Source organism: Trichinella spiralis (assembly GCF_000181795.1).
Source record: "Trichinella spiralis strain ISS 195 chromosome Unknown Scfld6, whole genome shotgun sequence".
Classification (NCBI taxonomy): Eukaryota; Metazoa; Nematoda; class Enoplea; order Trichinellida; family Trichinellidae; genus Trichinella; species Trichinella spiralis.
In genome coordinates, this window is record NW_003526945.1 from 1,230,990 (window position 1) to 1,250,655 (window position 19,666).

General features: G+C 34.9%; 7 protein-coding genes across 7 annotated transcripts; 4 read left to right on the forward strand and 3 right to left on the reverse strand.

The window, feature by feature from the left end:
- Positions 1 to 1,023: 1,023 nt before the first annotated feature.
- Positions 1,024 to 1,329, reverse strand: Tsp_07986 (conserved hypothetical protein). Its single transcript, XM_003373340.1, has one exon. The coding sequence runs from the start codon at positions 1,327 to 1,329 to the stop codon at positions 1,024 to 1,026; it is 306 nt and encodes a 101-aa protein (XP_003373388.1).
- A 1,074-nt stretch (positions 1,330 to 2,403) lies between these two features.
- On the forward strand, positions 2,404 to 4,061 carry Tsp_07987 (proteasome assembly chaperone 2). The gene is made up of 4 exons (XM_003373341.1): positions 2,404 to 2,616; positions 3,155 to 3,235; positions 3,283 to 3,507; positions 4,035 to 4,061. The coding sequence occupies exons 1-4, from the start codon at positions 2,404 to 2,406 to the stop codon at positions 4,059 to 4,061; spliced, it is 546 nt and encodes a 181-aa protein (XP_003373389.1).
- A 454-nt stretch (positions 4,062 to 4,515) lies between these two features.
- Tsp_07988 (putative proteasome assembly chaperone 2) lies at positions 4,516 to 5,583 on the forward strand. Its single transcript, XM_003373342.1, has 5 exons — positions 4,516 to 4,671; positions 4,871 to 4,992; positions 5,095 to 5,247; positions 5,308 to 5,449; positions 5,551 to 5,583. The coding sequence occupies exons 1-5, from the start codon at positions 4,516 to 4,518 to the stop codon at positions 5,581 to 5,583; spliced, it is 606 nt and encodes a 201-aa protein (XP_003373390.1).
- A 220-nt stretch (positions 5,584 to 5,803) lies between these two features.
- On the reverse strand, positions 5,804 to 8,904 carry Tsp_07989 (phosphoenolpyruvate carboxykinase). The gene is made up of 13 exons (XM_003373343.1): positions 8,788 to 8,904; positions 8,547 to 8,719; positions 8,302 to 8,486; positions 8,033 to 8,236; positions 7,751 to 7,938; positions 7,545 to 7,671; positions 7,276 to 7,490; positions 7,036 to 7,216; positions 6,861 to 6,956; positions 6,682 to 6,785; positions 6,447 to 6,609; positions 6,255 to 6,364; positions 5,804 to 6,149 (listed from the first exon to the last, which is right to left on the reverse strand). Exons 1-13 carry the CDS (start codon positions 8,878 to 8,880, stop codon positions 6,078 to 6,080), a joined length of 1,911 nt encoding a protein of 636 aa, XP_003373391.1. The 5' UTR covers positions 8,881 to 8,904; the 3' UTR covers positions 5,804 to 6,077.
- A 499-nt stretch (positions 8,905 to 9,403) lies between these two features.
- Positions 9,404 to 10,075, forward strand: Tsp_07990 (hemoglobin and hemoglobin-haptoglobin binding protein B). The gene is made up of 3 exons (XM_003373344.1): positions 9,404 to 9,424; positions 9,450 to 9,659; positions 9,971 to 10,075. The coding sequence occupies exons 1-3, from the start codon at positions 9,404 to 9,406 to the stop codon at positions 10,073 to 10,075; spliced, it is 336 nt and encodes a 111-aa protein (XP_003373392.1).
- A 1,966-nt stretch (positions 10,076 to 12,041) lies between these two features.
- On the forward strand, positions 12,042 to 16,939 carry Tsp_07991 (putative isoleucine--tRNA ligase). The gene is made up of 5 exons (XM_003373345.1): positions 12,042 to 12,423; positions 12,605 to 13,146; positions 13,212 to 15,027; positions 16,390 to 16,551; positions 16,758 to 16,939. The coding sequence occupies exons 1-5, from the start codon at positions 12,042 to 12,044 to the stop codon at positions 16,937 to 16,939; spliced, it is 3,084 nt and encodes a 1,027-aa protein (XP_003373393.1).
- Positions 16,940 to 17,814: 875 nt separating this feature from the next.
- Positions 17,815 to 19,260, reverse strand: Tsp_07992 (hypothetical protein). Its single transcript, XM_003373346.1, has 4 exons — positions 19,242 to 19,260; positions 18,430 to 18,694; positions 18,253 to 18,297; positions 17,815 to 17,962 (listed from the first exon to the last, which is right to left on the reverse strand). The coding sequence occupies exons 1-4, from the start codon at positions 19,258 to 19,260 to the stop codon at positions 17,815 to 17,817; spliced, it is 477 nt and encodes a 158-aa protein (XP_003373394.1).
- Positions 19,261 to 19,666: the final 406 nt, after the last annotated feature.

Here is a 19,666-nt window from a genome sequence, read left to right on the forward strand (position 1 = left end):
GTATTTAATCAATTTCGATTCTCTATTGTATTGTTAAGTGATTATGACTTAAAATTGAAAAAATTGCCACTTACTGCTAAATGCGCCATTTTCTCATCGTTAACGTTCATTGTCTTTGGATGTTGATTGAAAAATTATTTTTCAGAAATTATTCCAAAAATTAATAATGAATAAAAAGCAAAAATAGTGTTTGGCTTCAATGTTTGTCTTCAGTCAATTTTCCAATCAAAACGCTGAGCTACCATCCACGAACGGCCTCCTCCTGAAATGATTTCTATTATGTCAATAAAAGCAAGCGACCTCGCATGCAAATTTTTATTTTATTCATTTCTACTGATAAATATGGCTACTGTATATTTTTCGTTGGTCTTAATTTACTTTATTTCATAGATAATCCAAAAATAATTACGATGCTTAAAATCAATGATAAAAAAACAATATGAGTTATAATGCATTTTAATTGTAAATTAAGTAAAATCGCGCAACTTCAAACAACACATTCATGCTAAGCACTTTTTAATTAAAAAATAAATAGAGACAACAAACACGTAAACGGTAAAAAATTGTAAAGATGAGTTTTAATAATACGAAAAATATGCAAATTTAACGTGGTTCATCAAATTTAAGGAGTTTTTACGGTTATGGTCGCTGAAGAAAAAAATGACTTTGCAAAGCAGGATACTCGAATATCTTCAGACAAACGTCTAGCCGTGCATTTATTTGTATTCCTTGTATATGCTTAACCCTCCCCTGATCCTCGAATTGACTTTCCTACTTTTGTCTTCCTGGTCAAATTGACCCAGATGTGATGCACAGGTTATTTCTCGATCATACTGTAACTAGGTATTTGTGCATTTTATTTTACAAGTTGCTGATAAATATTCTAATATAAAGAGTTTATTATTTTTCTGATAAGACGGAATATGGTGGATATACTTTTACACACTTGAATTGCAATATAATTGTGTATGATGCTTACAAACGTATTTCTGGCATTTTTGACAACGTACGCTTGTCTTGATGTCACTTGAAAGACACAGTTGACATGAGGCTCCTTTTTTTACCACTTCTGTCGGTATCAGTGCTAGCGCTTGTAGATGGCTGGTCAGATTCTTGTCGCAACCTTTCAACTGCCGTTTTTGCTGCTGCCGTTCTGGATAGTGTTTCGCGCCTCATCATTTCTGGTTCCACTAGAGCCTTGCCGAGTTCCTCATGGAATAATCGCCGTTTATGCAAATTGAATTCCATGTTGGGTGTGTATCTGTCCAAAGAACGCAGGCATTGTATTCCGATACGTCTGTCATGTTGTAAAATATTACCAATGGCCATCGAGCAGTCATTCTTTGACAAGAATACGCTGATATCATTTTATCCAAGTTATCCACGCCACCATTCGTATTATTGTGGTATACAGTAATATCAGGCTTGTTATTGGACTTCGCTTAGCTGCGCTACAAGTTCGAAGTGTTCAATCACATTCTAACGTTGAAAAAGTCATGAAGATCAACGGTATGTTCTGTTCCACGTGTCGTACACATTTCCACTTTTCCCTGTCTCCATTGTTCAAATCTGCAAAAATGCTACATTCAAATTTTACAACTACATATTCATTTTTTATACAACAAAACTGAATATTCAACTTTTTAATATAATATGCAACTGCTTTTTAATTGAATGGAAAGTTCTCGAAATGGGTTGTTGAACAACGCTTTGAAAGAAAACCATACAAACAAGAAAAAAACGAAATACTTTTATAAAATTAAAAATTCACAAATCAATGGCTGTTTACCGCAAAAAATGAATTGACTGAGAACCACGCTTTTGTCTGCCACGTCACTCAGGTAACCTGGGGCATTGGTGTGGATAAAATAATTTTAAATCAAAGCTGATATGCATAACAGACAAACAATGCGTGCATTAGTGATTTTGCTCCACGTCCAACATCAACTGAACATTGAATGATCACCTTTCTTTCCGAAAACTGATTTTCAACCTCAGTCTCAACCGAATGTCGAGAGTGAAAAATTCAAATTCATTAAACCACTAATCTCCAATACTGAAACATTTTATTTATTATTCGGTTATGGTTATAAATTACAAAGCTATCAGGTATATTGCGATGTAACAAAAAAACTACAACTTACAAAAATGGGCGAGTTTCCATCACTAATCCAGCATCATCTTCCTTTTAGACTACTGTAAAAAATGGTGAATCACTTTCAAAAAATGAAAATTAAATAAGCAAAATCCAGTCGATTTTGGTGATGCTTGTCCGGCTTTGCAGCAAATACGCCACTCAGCAGTTGGTCGCGATCGGGCAGTTTTGTGCTGCATAACATATTTAATATTTATTTGCTGCTTTCAACTAAATTCATATAATATATCATTTGATAAACAATCTTCATGTCAAGTGCGAGCAAGATTGAACGCAATAAGATGATCAAATATGAACTTAATCAGCATCAACAGCACAATAAGATGATCAAACAACAGAATGACAAGGTTAAGGAAATGCAGGCACAAGTAGGGGATAACGACGAATCAGATTCGACCAATCGAAAAATACCTTACGCCTACGCATTTGTTCAATGTGTGGCATTTGTTTATATGCTACGTGTATTTGATATGCTTTATCTGTATTCCTAATTTTTTAACTTTTATAATTTAATGTTAGGCAAACCGGTTTGCATTTATCTTTTCAATACATTTTAATGGTATATGTTTAAATTTTATCCAAATTATGATTTTATCCCAATAGTTGTGCAGTTTAAATTCGATTGATTTTGTTTTCAAGATTAACTTGGCGAAGACTAAAAGTTTTGGTAACTATTTATTCTTAATTTTAGAAGTTTTAATTATTAATCAGCTTTTAAAGAGACCATTTCACATTAAGTTGTGTTTTATTGATTTATGGAATGCTTATGCATTATAAAATTTACTTCACCTTCACACAAACATTCCGCTGACAGTAATTTTATTGTATTTCAAGATTAATATGTTATTTGTCTTGTCAAAAGGCCAATTTTCTAGCATGCATCATTGTAAATTACGTTCAAAGATTATATGTGCTACGTTTCAAAACACGTGTGATCATTATTTTTACTGCTAATAAACCTTAACTGTTTTTTAATTTGCTAATTTTTACTTATTTCAGTTGCTTAATAAGACTACGTTTGACATAGAAGCATACAAGATGATTGATAAAGAAATAAAAAGCAACGCTGTATTTATAATTGTAAGTTTGTTGTCCTCACATTTATCCGTTTACAATTTTCGGTTTAGCCATCGGTGTCAGTTGGCTTTGCAAGCCAACAAGCAGTAGACTTACTCATTTGCACATTAGACATACCTTTTTTGTGCCATGTGAACGCAAGCGACTGCTTCATACCCATGCTAACAACTGATCCATACCATAAAGACAGTACTAAAATGGTTACGGCATGTTCCGCTTATTACAGTGAAACGCGAAATTTATTAATATTTCAGTTTCGCTCTGATATTCTCGCGGTAAGATTATATAAATTCTTTAGTTTCATAGTCCCATGAATTTTTTTAAAAATATTTCTGAAATGTATTATTCATTCATTTTTAAATAACAGTGTTAAATATGGTTATTGTGATTCATGTGTTGAGATTGTTTGAGGCATTTGGCGAATTGTTTTCGAACTATTACTGCAGAAGGTTGTGTTAACAGTTACATTATTTAAACTCATTTTTTCTGCCTTTTATTTTTGATGGGAAAGAAGAATAACTACCGTACACTTATCTGACGATCAAGTACAATATTGCCAGTGTTGAAAATTTTATTTAAAATGTTCTTAGTTTTTATTAATTATTCACTTGAATACAATATTGGAAAGGTTGCTATTACTATTTTCTGTTCTGATTCAAGTATGGTTTGTATTATATGTAATAGTGTTTGTTTTGTTGATAATGAGCTCAACTTACTCGTAGAATGCTTTTACATTTCTCCAGTGAGAATGTTTTGTTCTACAAAACTGAGGTATTAATTAAAATTTCAGTAAAAATGTAAGCTGATCAGATTAGAGTCTAGCACTTAATATTTACTGAAAAGTGAAAATGTTGATTGATGAGATTGGGTGCTGTTTATTGTTGAAGAAAGAATGATGGTATGTATTGCTTCAGCAGCTGCCAAATCAATTTATCGTAGAATTAGTTGCAATTAGAAATGACGGTTTTCAAATTGCAAAAAATAATGTCAGTGTATATTTATCAGAGAGAATAATTAAGCGAGGTAGTTGTTTCCAGTTTTGCGTTGGAAAAATGATTGACCGATTGATTGCTTGATTGTGCTATCGAAATGATGCGCAGACGAAGTTGCACTAGTTGAATAGGAAGGGCACGTGTTTGGCATTTTTCGTCTGGCAGTATATATATATATATATGTTGTTGTTGGGTATTTTTGCACGTTTGGAACCGGGCAAACTTGTCGGCTTGTTTTCGCTTGTCAGCTGACTGTTCTCAGTGGTGATAGGATTCAAGATGTGACGTTTGATGCCTGAAAACGGGGCAACTTTTGCACCGGAACGTTCGGTTTGCACGAATGTTTGTGCAAATTTGCTTTTCGACATTATTTCAATTTCAGCTCAACAAATTTTATGCCTCGCAAAACATTCATTCGATAATGCTGAAAATTCCAGCAATATTTTGGTTATGTATTATATGAAGCAGCAAATGTTGTTGCTTCAAATTCGGCTTTTTAAAAATAGAACACAACAATATTTATATTTCTGAAGTGATGATATTCAATCAATCACAGAGTTGCAAAAAGCCTATGCAATGAAAAAAGAAACCTATAATTACAACACGAGTGTAAATCGATAATTTTTTTCTTTATATTATACTTAAGCACAAACGCGCGGAATTTGTCGAACGTTTGCAAGAATGGATAATTGGGATGAAATTTCAAGAGGTGATTTTGCTTTCCACCGCCTGGGCACCGTTTCGACCAGATCCTGAAACGTACATCAAGTACATATTTTACACATATAATTAATTTGCAGGATAATTAATTGCAAATACTACTTTGAATATTTCTTTTTCTCGTGTTGCTATTTCTCATTCTTTTTTTAGCGTTGACGTTTATTACATGCTGTCGAAAGAGGCGAGCAAAACTGACGACGATATGAAAACACTTCGCTTGAAAAAGTTCGACACCAAGATGTTGCCAAAGGAAGAGCAAAAGCTGACCGGCAGTGGATTCACAATGGAACTGTTCAAAAAGCTGTAAAGAAAAAAAAACAAAAAGAATACCAAAATTTAAATAAATTAAAATTAATTTTCCAGTGACGATGCGAACGTTCCGTTGATTGTTCTGATACGATACTGCGACGAAAGTATGGACAACAGAAGCGATGCAATAGCTCAGTTTGAAGCGCTGGTGGCAATGCAGTTCGAACGTTCCGAAATTCCAGTACGTGTTGTTGTCGTTTTTAATAATTAATAATAATAATAACAATAATAATAATAATTATAATTATAATTATTATTATTACTGTTCAACTGTTTTGCCCGTTTTTTCTGTTTCAGGAATTACGATTACCATACACATGGGAACGATAACCAACCAACCAACCAACCAACGAAGAAAAAGAAGGATGCTAATTTTCCATGCCACACATTTACTAAAAATCTAATTTGAATAAATAAACAGAACAGAACAAACAATTGTTCCATGTGAATAGCAACAGTATATAATCAAGAATAGAAATCGTATTTTTCTCTCCATCTTTCAATTTCAGAAGACAAAATTAAGCAATGATGAAGAGAGATGCAATAAATAGAACTGTTGCTGCTGCTGCTGCTAATTTTTAGAAAAAAATTGAAAATTAAATAATTACCCTAGATACCAAGAGAAAAAAATTCCCAAAACATAATTGTTACTCTACTAGATAAAAGCGAAACACACACTGCCTACGAGAAAAAGAAATATCCAATTAATTATCTAATAATCAATGTTATGTGTGTGTGTGTCTTTTTCTGCAACCTTGAACCACACGAAACGAAACGAAACGAAACATTGCTTCTACAAATTCTGCCCCTCATCACACATTCCATCACATTGCTTTAATACGTTGCTCTTGTGCATCCAATTCAGCCTTGATCTCGGGCGGTAAATCGGAGCCGATCTGTAATAAAATGAATTTTTGAACATTTTCTCAATAAAATAAATAAAAACAAAACAGAAACTTTTTCCAGATGTAATTCAATCAAATGAAATTAAATTAAATTACCTGCTCATCGAAAAATTTGCGCACTTCCTTCGAATCTTCGAGCCAATAATCTTTCGGCAACGAGAACAGCTCATCCCAATCAACGTTCAAACCTTCCGTATTGATGGAACCTGAACAACAAACGAAGAATAATTAATAATAAATTTAAGCATACAAAGAGAATAGAAAATGAAAAAAAAACCAATTAATCACCTTTCTTCGGAATCAAACCGATCGCAGTTTTCGTGGCGATATCTTCGTCGTCCAATCGACGCAAAATCCAATCAATCACTCGAATATTATCGCCAAATCCGGGCCACAAAAATTTCCCATCCTTGTTAACACGGAACCAATTAACGTGGAAAATTTTCGGAGTCTGAAATTGAAAAAAAAGAAAAATCTTTTTTCTTTTAATATTTTTTTGAAAATAAATAAATTATCGAGTAACCTTATGCGGTGGCTTGCCAACGTTGATCCAGTGTTGCAAATATTTTCCAAAATTGTAGCCCATGAACGGTCGCATTGCCATCGGATCATGCATGATCTTCTTTCCTAGAACAATAAATAAATGATTTTTTATTGAACATAAAAATGCAAAAATTAAAACTTTGAAACAAAAAACAAAACCTGTGTGCTCTGCCGCTGCGGTGGCTTCGGATTTCAAGCAAGCGCCGGTGAAAATTCCATGATGCCAGTCGAAAGTTTCAAACACAAGCGGTACACCTGTAAAAAGGATAGAACACAGAATTTGTTCGCTGTGATGATGCAGATAGATCAGTAGGAGAAAATTAATTTTCAATACCTTCAGGACGACGACCACCGAATATAATCGCGTCGATTGGAACGCCCGCACTGTCTTCCCATTTTGGATGCATAATTGGGCACTGATTTGCCGGCGTGGTGAAACGAGAATTCGGATGCGAGGAAACACCCGGCATGCCAATTTTCCACGGTTCATTCAACCAGTTGGTCATTTGAATGTTCTAAAATTGCACAGTTATTTTTGTTGTTAATCACTGTAAAAAAAAAATTCCAACCCTACCTTATCGGGAATCTCGTGCTCCATCCCTTCCCAGAAGACACTTCCATCGGCCGTTTCGGCAACATTAGTAAAAATGGTGTTCGTCATACAAGTGTCCATGGCAATTGGATTCGTTTTGTGCGACGTTCCCGGTGCCACACCGAAAAATCCCGCCTCCGGATTAATACCAACCAGCTGTCCATCTTCGCGGAATCGCATCCACGCAATATCATCGCCTGCAAAAGAAAAGTGCCAATGCAAATGGAAAATTTGGAAAATTGAAAAATTACCGCAGCATTTCACTTTCCAACCGGGAAGCGTTGGCAACAGCATTGCCATGTTCGTTTTGCCGCATGCGGATGGAAAAGCAGCGGCAATGAAGCGTTCTTTGCCATTCGGTCCGGTGAAGCTGGATAGCTGAATTAAAATTATTAAAAATAACAAAAAAATTCATAAAAGAAAAAAATTTTTTTAAATAAAAAAGAAACTGTTATACTAGCATGTGTTCGGCCAACCAGCCTTCATCGCGTGCAATGTTGCAAGCGATGCGCAGTGCAAAGCACTTCTTGCCCAAGAGACTGTTTCCACCATAGCCAGATCCGAACGACCAAACTTCACGCTCCGCTGGACGATGTGCAATCAATACTTTCTCCGGATTGCACAACCACTGATTGACGATTTTTTCTAAATGGAAAAATTAATTTTACTATTAATAATAATACAGTAGATTGAATTGAAAAAAAAACAAATATATAAATATAAATATAAATATCTGTACTGTTGACTGGTCGAGGACAACCCAATGAATGAATGCAGCGCACAAATTCATTTTCGCCCAACACTTTCAGCACATCCAACGAAACACGTGTCATGATGCGCATGCACATCACAACGTACGGACTGTCGGTCAATTCAATGCCAATCTTGGACAATGGACTTCCAATTGGTCCCATGCTGAACGGAATGACGTACATGATACGTCCTGAAAGAGTGAAAAATTATTTAAAAAAAACTGCTGCATAAGAAACAATGTCAACGTGTCAACACCTTTCATGCATCCCGGAAAACGATCGTCCAATTCGGTTGCCAATTTTTCAGGACTCATCCAATTGCCCATGATCGGCTGCACATCCGGTGGTGTGTGCGTGACGGACATATATTTGTCCGGTGTGCACATGAAGGTCTTGCTTTCGACGCGAGCCACGTCTTTCGGATCAGTGCGACAGAGAAAACTGAAAAAAGCAAAAAAAAATTAATTATTATCATTCGTTACCCTTTTCCATCATAAATACCAGTTTTGCATTTTTGTCAACGGAGTCAACATGCCGTGTTCGATCATTTCGCCAGTGATGTCGGTTCCCTCTTGGACGCTGCCGTCGCAGATGAAAATTTTCGCCGCTTGCATCAGAGTGGCTTTTTCGGCGACGAACTTTTGCACCCCCTTCGGCATACTTTCAAAATCACCCTGAAAAAACAAACAACAACAACACAAGATTCAATTAATTTGATAAACAAACAAAAAACAAAATTCACCTTGATGATTGGTATATTGCAGACGGTCTTGTGTGAAGTGGTGCCAATGATCACCATGTTGTCGGCGAAGCTTTTAAGCGACTGACAAGACATTGTAGATGAGAAACTGAAAAAATGAATTTGAATAATTGTACAGTACGCCAGACACCGCGGTCGCGGGCGCCCGCGCCGGTGAAGAAATATGAATATAAAAAGAGTAAAACCAAACAAACAACCAACCACTGCTGCGCCGAGAGCAGTGTCAACAGGAAAGATGCAAATAGATACAGATGCTTGAAATGAGCAGCAACTAGTGCTCTTGAACGTCAAACGCAATCAATCTGGCAGTGAAAATTTTGGAAAAATAAAATTGACGAAAACTGAAGCAAAGCTGAAGCGCACCAACTGCAGCAGCATCGTTTGCAGAAGCAGCAACAGCAACAACAACAACAACAACAAGGAAAATAAATAGTAAAATGATTTTGAAAATAAAACGTTTCGAAATTTCTTTCAGCAAAACAAAACAGTCATCACTGTTCAACTGTTGTGGAGCAAATCATTACAGTAAGGAAACCGTTCAAAGGAGAAATTCCTTCCGCTGGGGCCAAGTCCCGGCAAAGGAGAAATTTTGCACAAAATGCAAACTAATAACAAACAAGTTAATAAACAAATAAATAAATAAGTACGACTTGAAATTGCACAAACAAACAAACCGACGGCACAGAAATTCCAACGACACTGAATATTGTCGTCGAGCGTTCGTTCACCGACGCAGCCGACCGACCGACCGACCGACCGACCGACCAACCGACCGACCAACCAACCAACCAACCAACCAACCGCTGCGCCGTCAGACGATGCAACTGAACAAATTGCCAATTGCACCGCTGCACGTCAATTTTCGTGTACCTCATTGTCATTTGCAAATTTCCACTTAAACTACAGACCGAATCTATTTTCAGCAAAAATTTGTTCAGTTTAAAATAAACAATCAATATATCAACAAATTTTCATATTATTCATTATAAATTTTACAATTCCACTTTGCAAATGTACTAAAATAGCCCATTCTGAAACGGCAAATAACAATAACACGATAAAATTTCAATTAATTAAATTATTATTATTATTATTTGAAAAAAATATATAAAAAACATTCTTAAATTTATTTATTTATTTTAACGTCGAACCTGTTGAAAAACAGCTACAACTCAACATTGCTGCAGGACAACATGAAAATGACGGTCAGCTACAACATGAAAATTTTCATCGTAAAATTCTCATTTCAATACTTCAACAATACCGTTGACAATTTAACACAATTTTTTAAACAATAATAATCGATTTAAATTTTTTTATTTAAAAAAATATTGTTGATCACTTAAAATTTGTAGCAAATGTAAATGCAAGTACAATTGTACGTCAACATTTCAAATCTTTGGAAATACGACGCAAAATTTTTATTTTCATGTTAAAAATATGAACATTTTTTAAATTATTATTTTTATTTTTATAAACAAAAAGAATTTGGCTTTATTTTTGCTTCTTCGTATTCATTTATATGCACTGGTGATCGGTGCATTTTTCATTTAGCTCAATTTAATAGAAACCAGTTGTGCTTGCTGAATTGAATTATTGCCTAAAATTTTCCACACTTTCGCACGTTGAATAAGCGAAGCATACCACTGTTCGTTACTATTCTAAAAACGATTCACTTCTGATTTCAACATTCCACTTTTTACATCACACAACTTTACCTTTTTTTTTAAAATCACTGTTCGTCATTATTCAAATTTCATTATGATCTGCTGTGAAGTAATTATTCATCAATTGAATAAAAGAGCTGCATGATTAATTGCAATGTTCTACCTCAAAATCGTTACAAATTGAATGTTAGATTTTTTCATCAAACTGTAGTTGCCCAGAAAAATTTAAATAAATCCACTTCACCTTCGTTTGGAGATGTAATAAATGGTAAATTTGTCAATAGCAAAATTATACCAATAACATGCATTTACTTATCATCAAACGTACATCAGTTCTACCATTCAACACGGAAAACTGAATTCACATTATCAGAATGCCAATTTTTACTGTTTTTCTGTACAATGGGCTTTAATAGGCTAACTAAAATCTGAAAACTACAATAAAACATTCCACTAAATTAAAATGAGTTCATATTGTCAGTGTCGATTTGTTTATTGCACATTTCATTGCTATTGACTTGCCAGTTCAGAAAATAAGGGCAAACACTTCTTTTCAATTACCACTTTTGAACGTTCATTAAAATCAGGATAGTTGTCAATACAAATTTTTAACAATTTAAACAAAAACAACATTTCCTTTCGATAAAAACAACTTTCACTAAAATTAAACCAGCTTAGCGCAAACATAATTTACTACTTACTTTTAAATAATAATATATATGCAAAATTTAAAGTTTTCGTAAATTAAATTTTAAAAAAAAAGCTAACCGCACTTAATAAAAAACAGCTAGATTTGCAAAGAAAACAGAGATCACTGTTACGTAAAAAACTGACCCTGAAATTGATCACAATTAAAGACACAGTCAACGTGCAATAATCAAGTCTAAACAACCATTCACTCAATCATTTGTCAATACAAACGTCCAAAAATATCACTTACAGCATCAAGTACTTTTTTAATGCAATTTTATAGTACAATTTCCAATAAACATCTTCTGCTGTATCTTTCAAGCAATTTCTCGCTTCAATTTCAATTTAAAATTTCATCATTTCAAACCACTGTTTAGCAAACTGAATAATAAATAAAATGAACAGCATCACAATTTCTCACTCTAAAATTCCCTTTGTCAAACTCAAACATACTAAATTGACAAATTACGCATTCATACACAAATTGATTCTTGTAAATTGAAAATACTGTAACTCTCTTAAAACTTATAAAATTTCTAATTAAAAAATGATTTGGAAAATTATAAATAAAATTCGTCTTTATTATGAATGATAAAGCAGAAATAATTTTATTCAACAGGGAAAATTTTGTAAAAATGTAGTGAGAATAATTGCCTTAAATTACATTTTTCGTATCATTTCTTGGAATTTAAGCATAAACATTGTCAAATGAAATAGTTGAAATGAAAAAAATGTTATCCTTGCAATATATAATTTCATTTGAATAAACATATTTACCATAAACCTTAATTACATTTCACAACTTTTATTTCTTTTTTTCAAACTTTACAGTATGAATTTTAAAAGTTAATGAAAAAATTCCAGTTTTCAGACTTTGCAATGCGCAAAAATCTAATATGGTTTTTTTCAACTCATCGTCAGAAAGGAATTTATGCGCGCACACTTTTGCTTCCACGTAGCGACTTTCCAGTTCATATGAACCATGAAGAAAGGGTAAAAATGGATGAACAGATTTCAACTGCTTGTAATGTGGATGATTTGTACAAGTGGCAGTGGAACCAAAATAAGCCGACGTTTGTACTTCACGACGGTCCGCCTTATGCAAATGGCGATGTACATTTAGGCCACGCTGTCAATAAAATACTGAAAGATATTTTCGCACGTTATAAAGCAATGAGCGGCTTCAGGGTCCACTTTCGACCAGGCTGGGACTGTCACGGCCTTCCAGTTGAATTACTTGCAATTAAATCAATGGATGAAAGTAAGCACTTGTTAACGAGTTGTTTTTGTTTATTTCTTTTTGTAATATAAATTGCAATACTGAGCGATTTTCAATAGAGTTACTTTTTGTTAAACTCCTCATTGTACATTTGTTATCTGACAATGCACGTTAATATTTCATGAACAATTTTACGATCAATTGAAATTGAAATATTTTTAAGATTCACGACGTGATCCAACATTGGTGCGTAAGCGTGCTAAAGAGTTCGCGCTGAAAGCGGTACAAAGTCAGATGGACTCGTTCAAAAAATGGGCCATCATGGCTGACTGGAAAAATCCATATTTAACTTTGGACAAAGAATACGAAGGGAAAGAGTTGGAAATTTTCAAAATTTTACACCAACATGGCTTGGTATACCGCGCCTACAGTCCGGTATATTGGTCGCCGAGTTCTCGAACTGCTCTGGCTGAATCGGAGCTTGAATATGTTACAAATCACTGCACTGAGGCGGTTTATTTCAAATATTCGGTTGTCAATTTTCCGAAGAAAATCTTAGCTCTCCAACCGACAGACCGCATTTGGGCACTGGTATGGACGACAATGCCGTGGACGTTGGCGTTCAACAATGCCATATGTTTCGGCAAAAAGCTTGTCTACATTTTGGCCAAAATCAAATCTGAATATTACATATTCGCCATGGATGCGATTGATCGCCTTCGCAATCTGCTCAAATTGGAAATTGAAGTGAAATCCACATTTCAGGTCAGTTTATAATTTGTTTTTCGTTCTTTTTCAAGTAAAGTGTATGTATTTTTTATTCCTTTAAGGGATCATTTCTGTCCGGTTTGTATTATGCCTGTCCAATGCAACCAGACCACGCGTTGCCATTTTACAGTGCAGAGCATGTTACCTCTGCCAAGGGTACCGGCTTGGTTCATACGTCGTTTGCTCACGGTTTTGAGGATTTTGCCGTCGCAGTGGAACACGGAGAAGAAGTGAAGTGTTTTGTCGATGAGGATGGTCGATACAGGCGCGAACTTGGTCCCGATTTGGGCGGCTTGCAGGTCCAAACTGAGGGTCAGGCGGCTGTGCTTGAAAAATTTAAAAAATACATCCTCGCCAAAGAGAATGTCACACAGTCGTATCCGTACGATTGGCGTACCAAACAGCCGGTCATTGTGCGCTCAAGCAAGCAGTGGTTCATTGATACGGAACAGTTGAAAAAGGCTGCGTTGGATCAGTTGAACGATGTCAACTTTTATCCGGCAAATTTTGCCCAAAGTTTCAAAGAGGTACTGGCACGTCGACCAGCTTGGTGCATATCGCGTCAACGGGTTTGGGGCGTGCCTGTACCGATTTTCTACGACCCAGAGACGAACGAGCCGATCGAGTCGAATTCCCTTTTGGAAAATACGGTCCGTTTAATTCAACAACACGGCAGCGACATTTGGTGGCACAATCAGGCAGGGGATTTTGCCGTCGACGACACCACGAGGAAGCTGTGTAAAAGTGACGAAATATTGGATATCTGGTTTGACAGCGGTGTATCCTGGGCGGCGGCTTTGGACGAGCAGCGGAAAAGCAGTGCCGATTTGATTGTCGAAGGTATGGATCAGTTGAGGGGTTGGTTCCAGAGTTTGTTGTTGACCTCGGTGGCGGTGGAACAACGTTCCCCATACAAGAACGTGCTGTTGCACGGATTTGTGCTCGACGAGCAGGGTCACAAGATGTCGAAATCGGTTGGAAATGTGATCACACCGGATGCGGTGATTTCAGGGCAAGGTGAAATCGGTTCGAAACAGCTACCGGCGGTGGGTGTGGATGGATTGCGTTTGTGGGTTGCCCAGTGTGCGGCCGACAGGACCCACATCCCTGTTGGTCCCCAGTCGTTGCTCACCGTCAAGCAGACGCTCGGCCAGCTGAGAAGCACGCTATGCTTTCTTTTGGGAGTGCTGAACGACTTTGACTGTTCCAACGATTCGGTGGAATACGACCGTCTGCTTGTCGTTGACAAATACATGTTGCATGTGTTGGCTGAATTTCAGAACAGCATGAAAAGCGCATATGAATCGTTCAGCGCTTTGGAAGCTGTGACAAGGGCAGTTCAATTTTCCAATGGGTCGGTTTCGAAATTTTACTGCACTACGGTGAAAGATCGACTCTACTGCGAGCGTGCAGAATCGTTGAAGCGGCGTTCAGCGCAGACAGTTCTGCACGAAGTGCAAACCGCTTTCACTTCAGCCATTGCACCGCTTTTACCCTATCTGGCGGAAGAGGTTCATTTTTATCGAAATAGAAAACTCGGATCTTTTGTATTTCAAAAAGGCTGGTACGATTGTCCACAACAGTGGACCGACACGACACTGTCTGACCGCATGGATCCGCTGCTTAAAGCCAGGGGACGTTTTTTGGCCGACTACGGTAAGCAGAATACTTACAAATTTTCAATTTGCATAAACGACGTCAGTCTGAAAGAGAATATTGCATTGCTGTGGTCGAATTCCGCTGACGCTGTAGTTGAATTAGCCGATTTGTTTCGCGTTGGTCAGCTGCAAATCGGCTACAACACCAATGACAATGAATTCGACGTGGCAAGTATACAACATCCACTGTGCAGCCGATGCCGACGTTACATTTGTCAACGTGAGCGAGATCTCTGTCAGCGTTGTAGAAGCTTATTGAATGGAACTGCTTGAGCGAAAGATGATATACTATTCAATAAAATTGCATTCGTGCATGCACATGTACTGACTCCATCCAACCTATCGTGTGACGCGTACAAAAATACAAATTAATTTATAAAACAGAATCAAAATATTTGTAAACACCTAAACAGTAGATACAATATAAAACTTTATCGCACTAAAGTACTCTCTTGATACTTAAAAATTATTATACAGTATCATGAAAACTAAGTTTAAACACAAAAATGAAAAACAAAACAAATTTGTTTATGCATTGCATTTATCGAGAATTGATTGATAAAGTGCAGTCAACTTTATTTTAAAACATTTTATACTTTTTTATTGATTATTTTTGCGACCATTGGCATTTGTGTCCATCTTCTTGCATGACTCTCTACTGCATAGGTGCTGTGAGTTATTAAAAGTTCAAAAAAAACTATTTTCGTAGAAAAATCAGATCACAAAAAGTATTCAAACCTTCTCATTCACTAGTGTATTTCTTATTGTGCGGTGAAAGCAAATGGAATCTAAGAGCAAAACAAAATTTTGAAAAATTGAAAAGCAAAAAACAATTCATACTTGGTTGATTTTTTATCATTTTTCATGTTCAACTAATTTCATCATTGAAAGCTAAAAGAAAAAGTCCTGTAAAAGCTATATTGAATTAAATTAAATGCACTGAACATAGCACAGTTGAAAACATTGAAAACTTTTTAGATACGGTGAAGTTCTTTTCACTAATTGATCAAATAATGAAAATACAAAATATTAATAGCAGTTATTGCACAAAAAGAATGTTTTAATAATATTTTTCTACTAAAACTATTTAAAATGCAAATGACATTTTATTTACAAAAACCTTGCCTGAATTATCATGATTGCTACAGTATCTTTATATATTGAGAAAATTTATTTTCAATGCCGTGTTCGGTGTAGAGGGTAATGAATAGGCCTGAAGGACGTGAAAGCCACAGGTTTGTAATGAGCTGTTTGTTCGCTTGTTATCAGTCAGTGGTTGAATTGTTGTATGCAGATCTGATTTTTACCAAGTGCCAGCGGCCTATTCAAATAGTGTAGGTGAAGAAAGACAGCCAGTTCAAGTCGGTTTCTTAAATTGTACATATAGACATTGCGATATATATTGGTTAAGTGATCAAGTAAGATTTTAAAAAGAAACAATAGGTGTTCTTTATCATAAATGTGTACATATGACAAATTTTTATACTGAGATGTTGTATAGTTAATATTTTATTAATTATCTGTATATTTTATGAAATGTATTTCGTTACTTTTTTGAATTGAACATTACAGAATAATCCAGTGTTGTACTGCACTATTCCCCCACGTGGTTTTGTCAATGTACGTAGCTATGCATTTCACAAGTGGATATTTCGAGATCATGGCACCTTCGAAAGACTTCGATGCCAATACTACACTCATACACCACGTTTCGTCCCTCCATTTGTATTCATATTACATCCAGGTAAGGATCAAAATTATTATTTTTTTTCAAAATTCGTTAGTATAAATTGGAAATCAGCAAATTAAAAATGTTACAGTAAATATTCAAATTTTACATGAGAAAATTAGTGAAGTGATATTACAAGATACAAAATCGTACAGTTTAATTTGAACTATTTCTATGCCTACGATTAGTTCTATTATTGTTCAAATGAATTTCTTTTTCAGATCTTTCGTTGTTGAGAAGATGCGTTGAAGTAGTTGTTGATCAAATTAATGCGGGTCGTATCCAACGTGATGATATTCCTGGTCAGTATCTCAAATTGATCGAAAAAACTACATCTCGTAAAATATTTTTCCAATCTGACGTTGACAATACAACCGTAAAACTGGAAAAGCTTGAACACTGAATTATTTTTACCCACATTTCTTTTTTAAAAATTTCCAAGCTTTTTCATTGACAAACGAAATATTTGAATTCAATGAGCAAAATTTCCGTTTTATCTTGACTTGTCATCACACCAAGGTGAAATTTTCATTGGGCTTCTAATGAACGCTCTTAACACTGTGATTCGCTATCTTAAGCGAATGTTTTGTTTAAATTTAACTGCACATTGTTGCACTTGTTATTATGAATACTTTGCCATGTACATGTACCTCATTAAAATATTCACTGACATTGGAAAGTAATAGTTGATATGCGACTAGGAAGAGTGGACTTTACATTTTTTTTTGTGAAATTCATTCACTAATTGTACAATTTTTGAAACATTTAAAATTCTGACAGCAAAAATATTAATTAATATTATTGAAAGGAAAGAAACTGTCTATGTGGAGTTCTTTAATCATTCTATAAATTGCAATTGCAAACTCAACAACTGCCATCTACTGGATAGTAGCAAGTGAATAATTTGAATTAAAATGCAGTAGTTTAACACTTTGGGTCAACATTTTATGCGCTAACATTTTTCAAATTCAGATATTTGTCCTTTATGATGAGATGAATAATCATCAGTGACAAACTCATCAAATGTCAAATCAATCAAAATTAAATGACAATTTTCAATAATAAAAACAGTAATAGTAAAACAGCCAAGTATCTGCTTTGTAATCTCATTCAGTCTTTCACGCTTAAAAATCTATTAATCACTGCTCTGTAATGAAAATTTACCAGTCGAAAAACGGAACAAAAACAAACAAACATAAAACTTCGCACTGTAGAACTATTTGTACATATGAAACTCAAGTTCAACGAATGAGCTAAGATTGAGTACCTTTCGATTGCTCAAAATTCAATGGACATTATTTTGTATTCTTCTTCATCATCATAATATTTTCCAAAGCTGGATATTGGAATGAGACGAAAAATCACAAATGGAATAGTCAAGCAAAGACTGCAAAGCATGATGTTTCGTTTCGTGTATGATAGGAGCCTTATACATACAAAAAAATACAATTCTAACTAAAAGAATTCAAAATACAACTTAAAAAAGATTGAGTCGAATATTTTCCCGCATACAATCAATTACAACAAATAACAACACAATCGTAATTGTAAAACAGTTAGAAGATAAACATGATTCTCATCAGACCACAACATCCAGCAAAATTGCTGTAACAGATAGAGCTTTATGAATAAAAAGTAAAATCAATACAACTCGTTAATTAATATAATATAGAACAGTTCAAATATTCTTGAATCTATCCAAAAGCTAATAAATACGTGTTCAAGACACTCAGTAGTCGATTTTGAACATGAAAACGTTTACTTGTAAAATAAATTATTGTAAAAGTAATTTGCATAAAAGAAAAAACACAAAATATTTAATTTTTATAATAAAAATATGTCCTGAATGCAGATCGCGAAAAATGTTATAAGGAATTTTTATTTCATTTCTACTGGCAGGTAGAATGGTTGATTGCTCTCCATCTACTGCTGCCTGATCTAGCAAAATCAGCACGCCTAGAAACGTTATACATACATAACGATTGCGCACACGCACGCCTACATGCGTGAAGTGTTGCATGCCTGAAGGGGCTGAAAACAGCAAAATCAGCACGCCTAGAAGGCAGTCTGCTGTCCAATGACTCTGCAGTCATGGCAGTGGCAACAACAGCAGATTTTACAATGGCGTAAAAACGTTTGTTATATAATTGCGCTGCAACTGAGCATTAAAGCTAAAAATGTAAAAGCCAGACAACTGCTCAATGAATAATGTAGGAGTTTAATGACCAAAATTATAATACAATTGCAGTCGATATTACTGGTGAAACTGAAAGCATAAATTCAAGTTCGGCAAGATTAAAATAAACAAGAAAGTGGTGGTCAGCATCTTCATGCTTACAATCATTCCCAGAGAAAGGTAGAAAGAATATTACAAGTTGAAAAAAAATAGCTGCATATATGATTTTGGCCACTAGATCCCACAACGTACATTAGCGCAACGATATGAATTTTTATTACTAGATAGTAGAAATGACAAAATGCCCATTTTCAGACGTGAGAATCATTGGGTTAATTTGCTGATGTTCATTGTTTAACAAATGTCAAACCAATTTAAAGATAATTGATTGCATTTGTGGGAAATTAAATAAACACAAAACTCAAGCTTTCACAAAGCAATGCAGGGAAAATCCAATTCGTATGCAAATTTTCATAATTTCACTGATATCTGAATTGCTTTCGTGTAACTTATCAGAAAATGAATTTACGTGCAAATCGAAAAGTCATGTTTCATAATTAATATATGCTCTTGTTTATGAATCTTATTTGAAATATTAGAATAGAAAAACAATAATAGTAATAATAAATACGTGGCAAAAAATAATTAAACAATAGCTACGGTTTGAAAAATGCAACAAACATTCAGATGGAAAAATTTAACCAATGGAAATTTCGAAAATTCAAAAATGACCTACATAAAGGGAAGTCATCAATAAAAAAATGCGCGCGAAAATAAGAGCACTCAGGCAACGCGCGTTGACAAAAGTAAAATTCAAATTCACCCAGACAGAAGAGAGAATGAAACGAACTTGAAATTTTATATTCAAATGAAGTTGAAAATGGCTGCTGAATGTTGAACAATTAAAACCCGCTTCGATCAGTTCAAAACAAGCAAACGTCCAAGATGTGGATA

Excerpts from the sequence above, each read along its gene's own strand:
- Tsp_07986 (XM_003373340.1), bottom strand. The coding sequence starts at position 1,329 with ATGGCCATTGGTAATATTTTACAACATGACAGACGTATCGGAATACAA.
- Tsp_07988 (XM_003373342.1), top strand. The coding sequence starts at position 4,516 with ATGCCTGAAAACGGGGCAACTTTTGCACCGGAACGTTCGGTTTGCACG. Across the intron at positions 4,672-4,870 it reads AAAATTCCAGCAATATTTTG|CACAAACGCGCGGAATTTGT; the intron begins GTTATGTATTAT and ends ATTATACTTAAG. Across the intron at positions 5,248-5,307 it reads ATGGAACTGTTCAAAAAGCT|TGACGATGCGAACGTTCCGT; the intron begins GTAAAGAAAAAA and ends TTAATTTTCCAG.
- Tsp_07991 (XM_003373345.1), top strand. The coding sequence starts at position 12,042 with ATGCGCAAAAATCTAATATGGTTTTTTTCAACTCATCGTCAGAAAGGA. Across the intron at positions 15,028-16,389 it reads CCGACGTTACATTTGTCAAC|TGTTGTACTGCACTATTCCC; the intron begins GTGAGCGAGATC and ends AGAATAATCCAG. Across the intron at positions 16,552-16,757 it reads TGTATTCATATTACATCCAG|ATCTTTCGTTGTTGAGAAGA; the intron begins GTAAGGATCAAA and ends TTTCTTTTTCAG.
- Tsp_07992 (XM_003373346.1), bottom strand. Across the intron at positions 18,298-18,429 it reads ATCAACCATTCTACCTGCCA|TAAACGTTTTCATGTTCAAA; the intron begins GTAGAAATGAAA and ends TTATTTTACAAG. Across the intron at positions 17,963-18,252 it reads CTACTGAGTGTCTTGAACAC|GCTCCTATCATACACGAAAC; the intron begins GTATTTATTAGC and ends TGTATGTATAAG.
- Tsp_07990 (XM_003373344.1), top strand. The coding sequence starts at position 9,404 with ATGCAAACTAATAACAAACAA. Across the intron at positions 9,425-9,449 it reads TGCAAACTAATAACAAACAA|TACGACTTGAAATTGCACAA; the intron begins GTTAATAAACAA and ends TAAATAAATAAG. Across the intron at positions 9,660-9,970 it reads TGCCAATTGCACCGCTGCAC|CTACAACTCAACATTGCTGC; the intron begins GTCAATTTTCGT and ends GTTGAAAAACAG.
- Tsp_07989 (XM_003373343.1), bottom strand. The coding sequence starts at position 8,880 with ATGTCTTGTCAGTCGCTTAAAAGCTTCGCCGACAACATGGTGATCATT. Across the intron at positions 8,237-8,301 it reads TTTTCCGGGATGCATGAAAG|GACGTATCATGTACGTCATT; the intron begins GTGTTGACACGT and ends TCACTCTTTCAG. Across the intron at positions 7,491-7,544 it reads TTGGAAAGTGAAATGCTGCG|GCGATGATATTGCGTGGATG; the intron begins GTAATTTTTCAA and ends TTTCTTTTGCAG.
- Tsp_07987 (XM_003373341.1), top strand. The coding sequence starts at position 2,404 with ATGTCAAGTGCGAGCAAGATTGAACGCAATAAGATGATCAAATATGAA. Across the intron at positions 3,236-3,282 it reads GCAACGCTGTATTTATAATT|CCATCGGTGTCAGTTGGCTT; the intron begins GTAAGTTTGTTG and ends TTTTCGGTTTAG. Across the intron at positions 3,508-4,034 it reads TTCGCTCTGATATTCTCGCG|CTGATCAGATTAGAGTCTAG; the intron begins GTAAGATTATAT and ends TAAAAATGTAAG.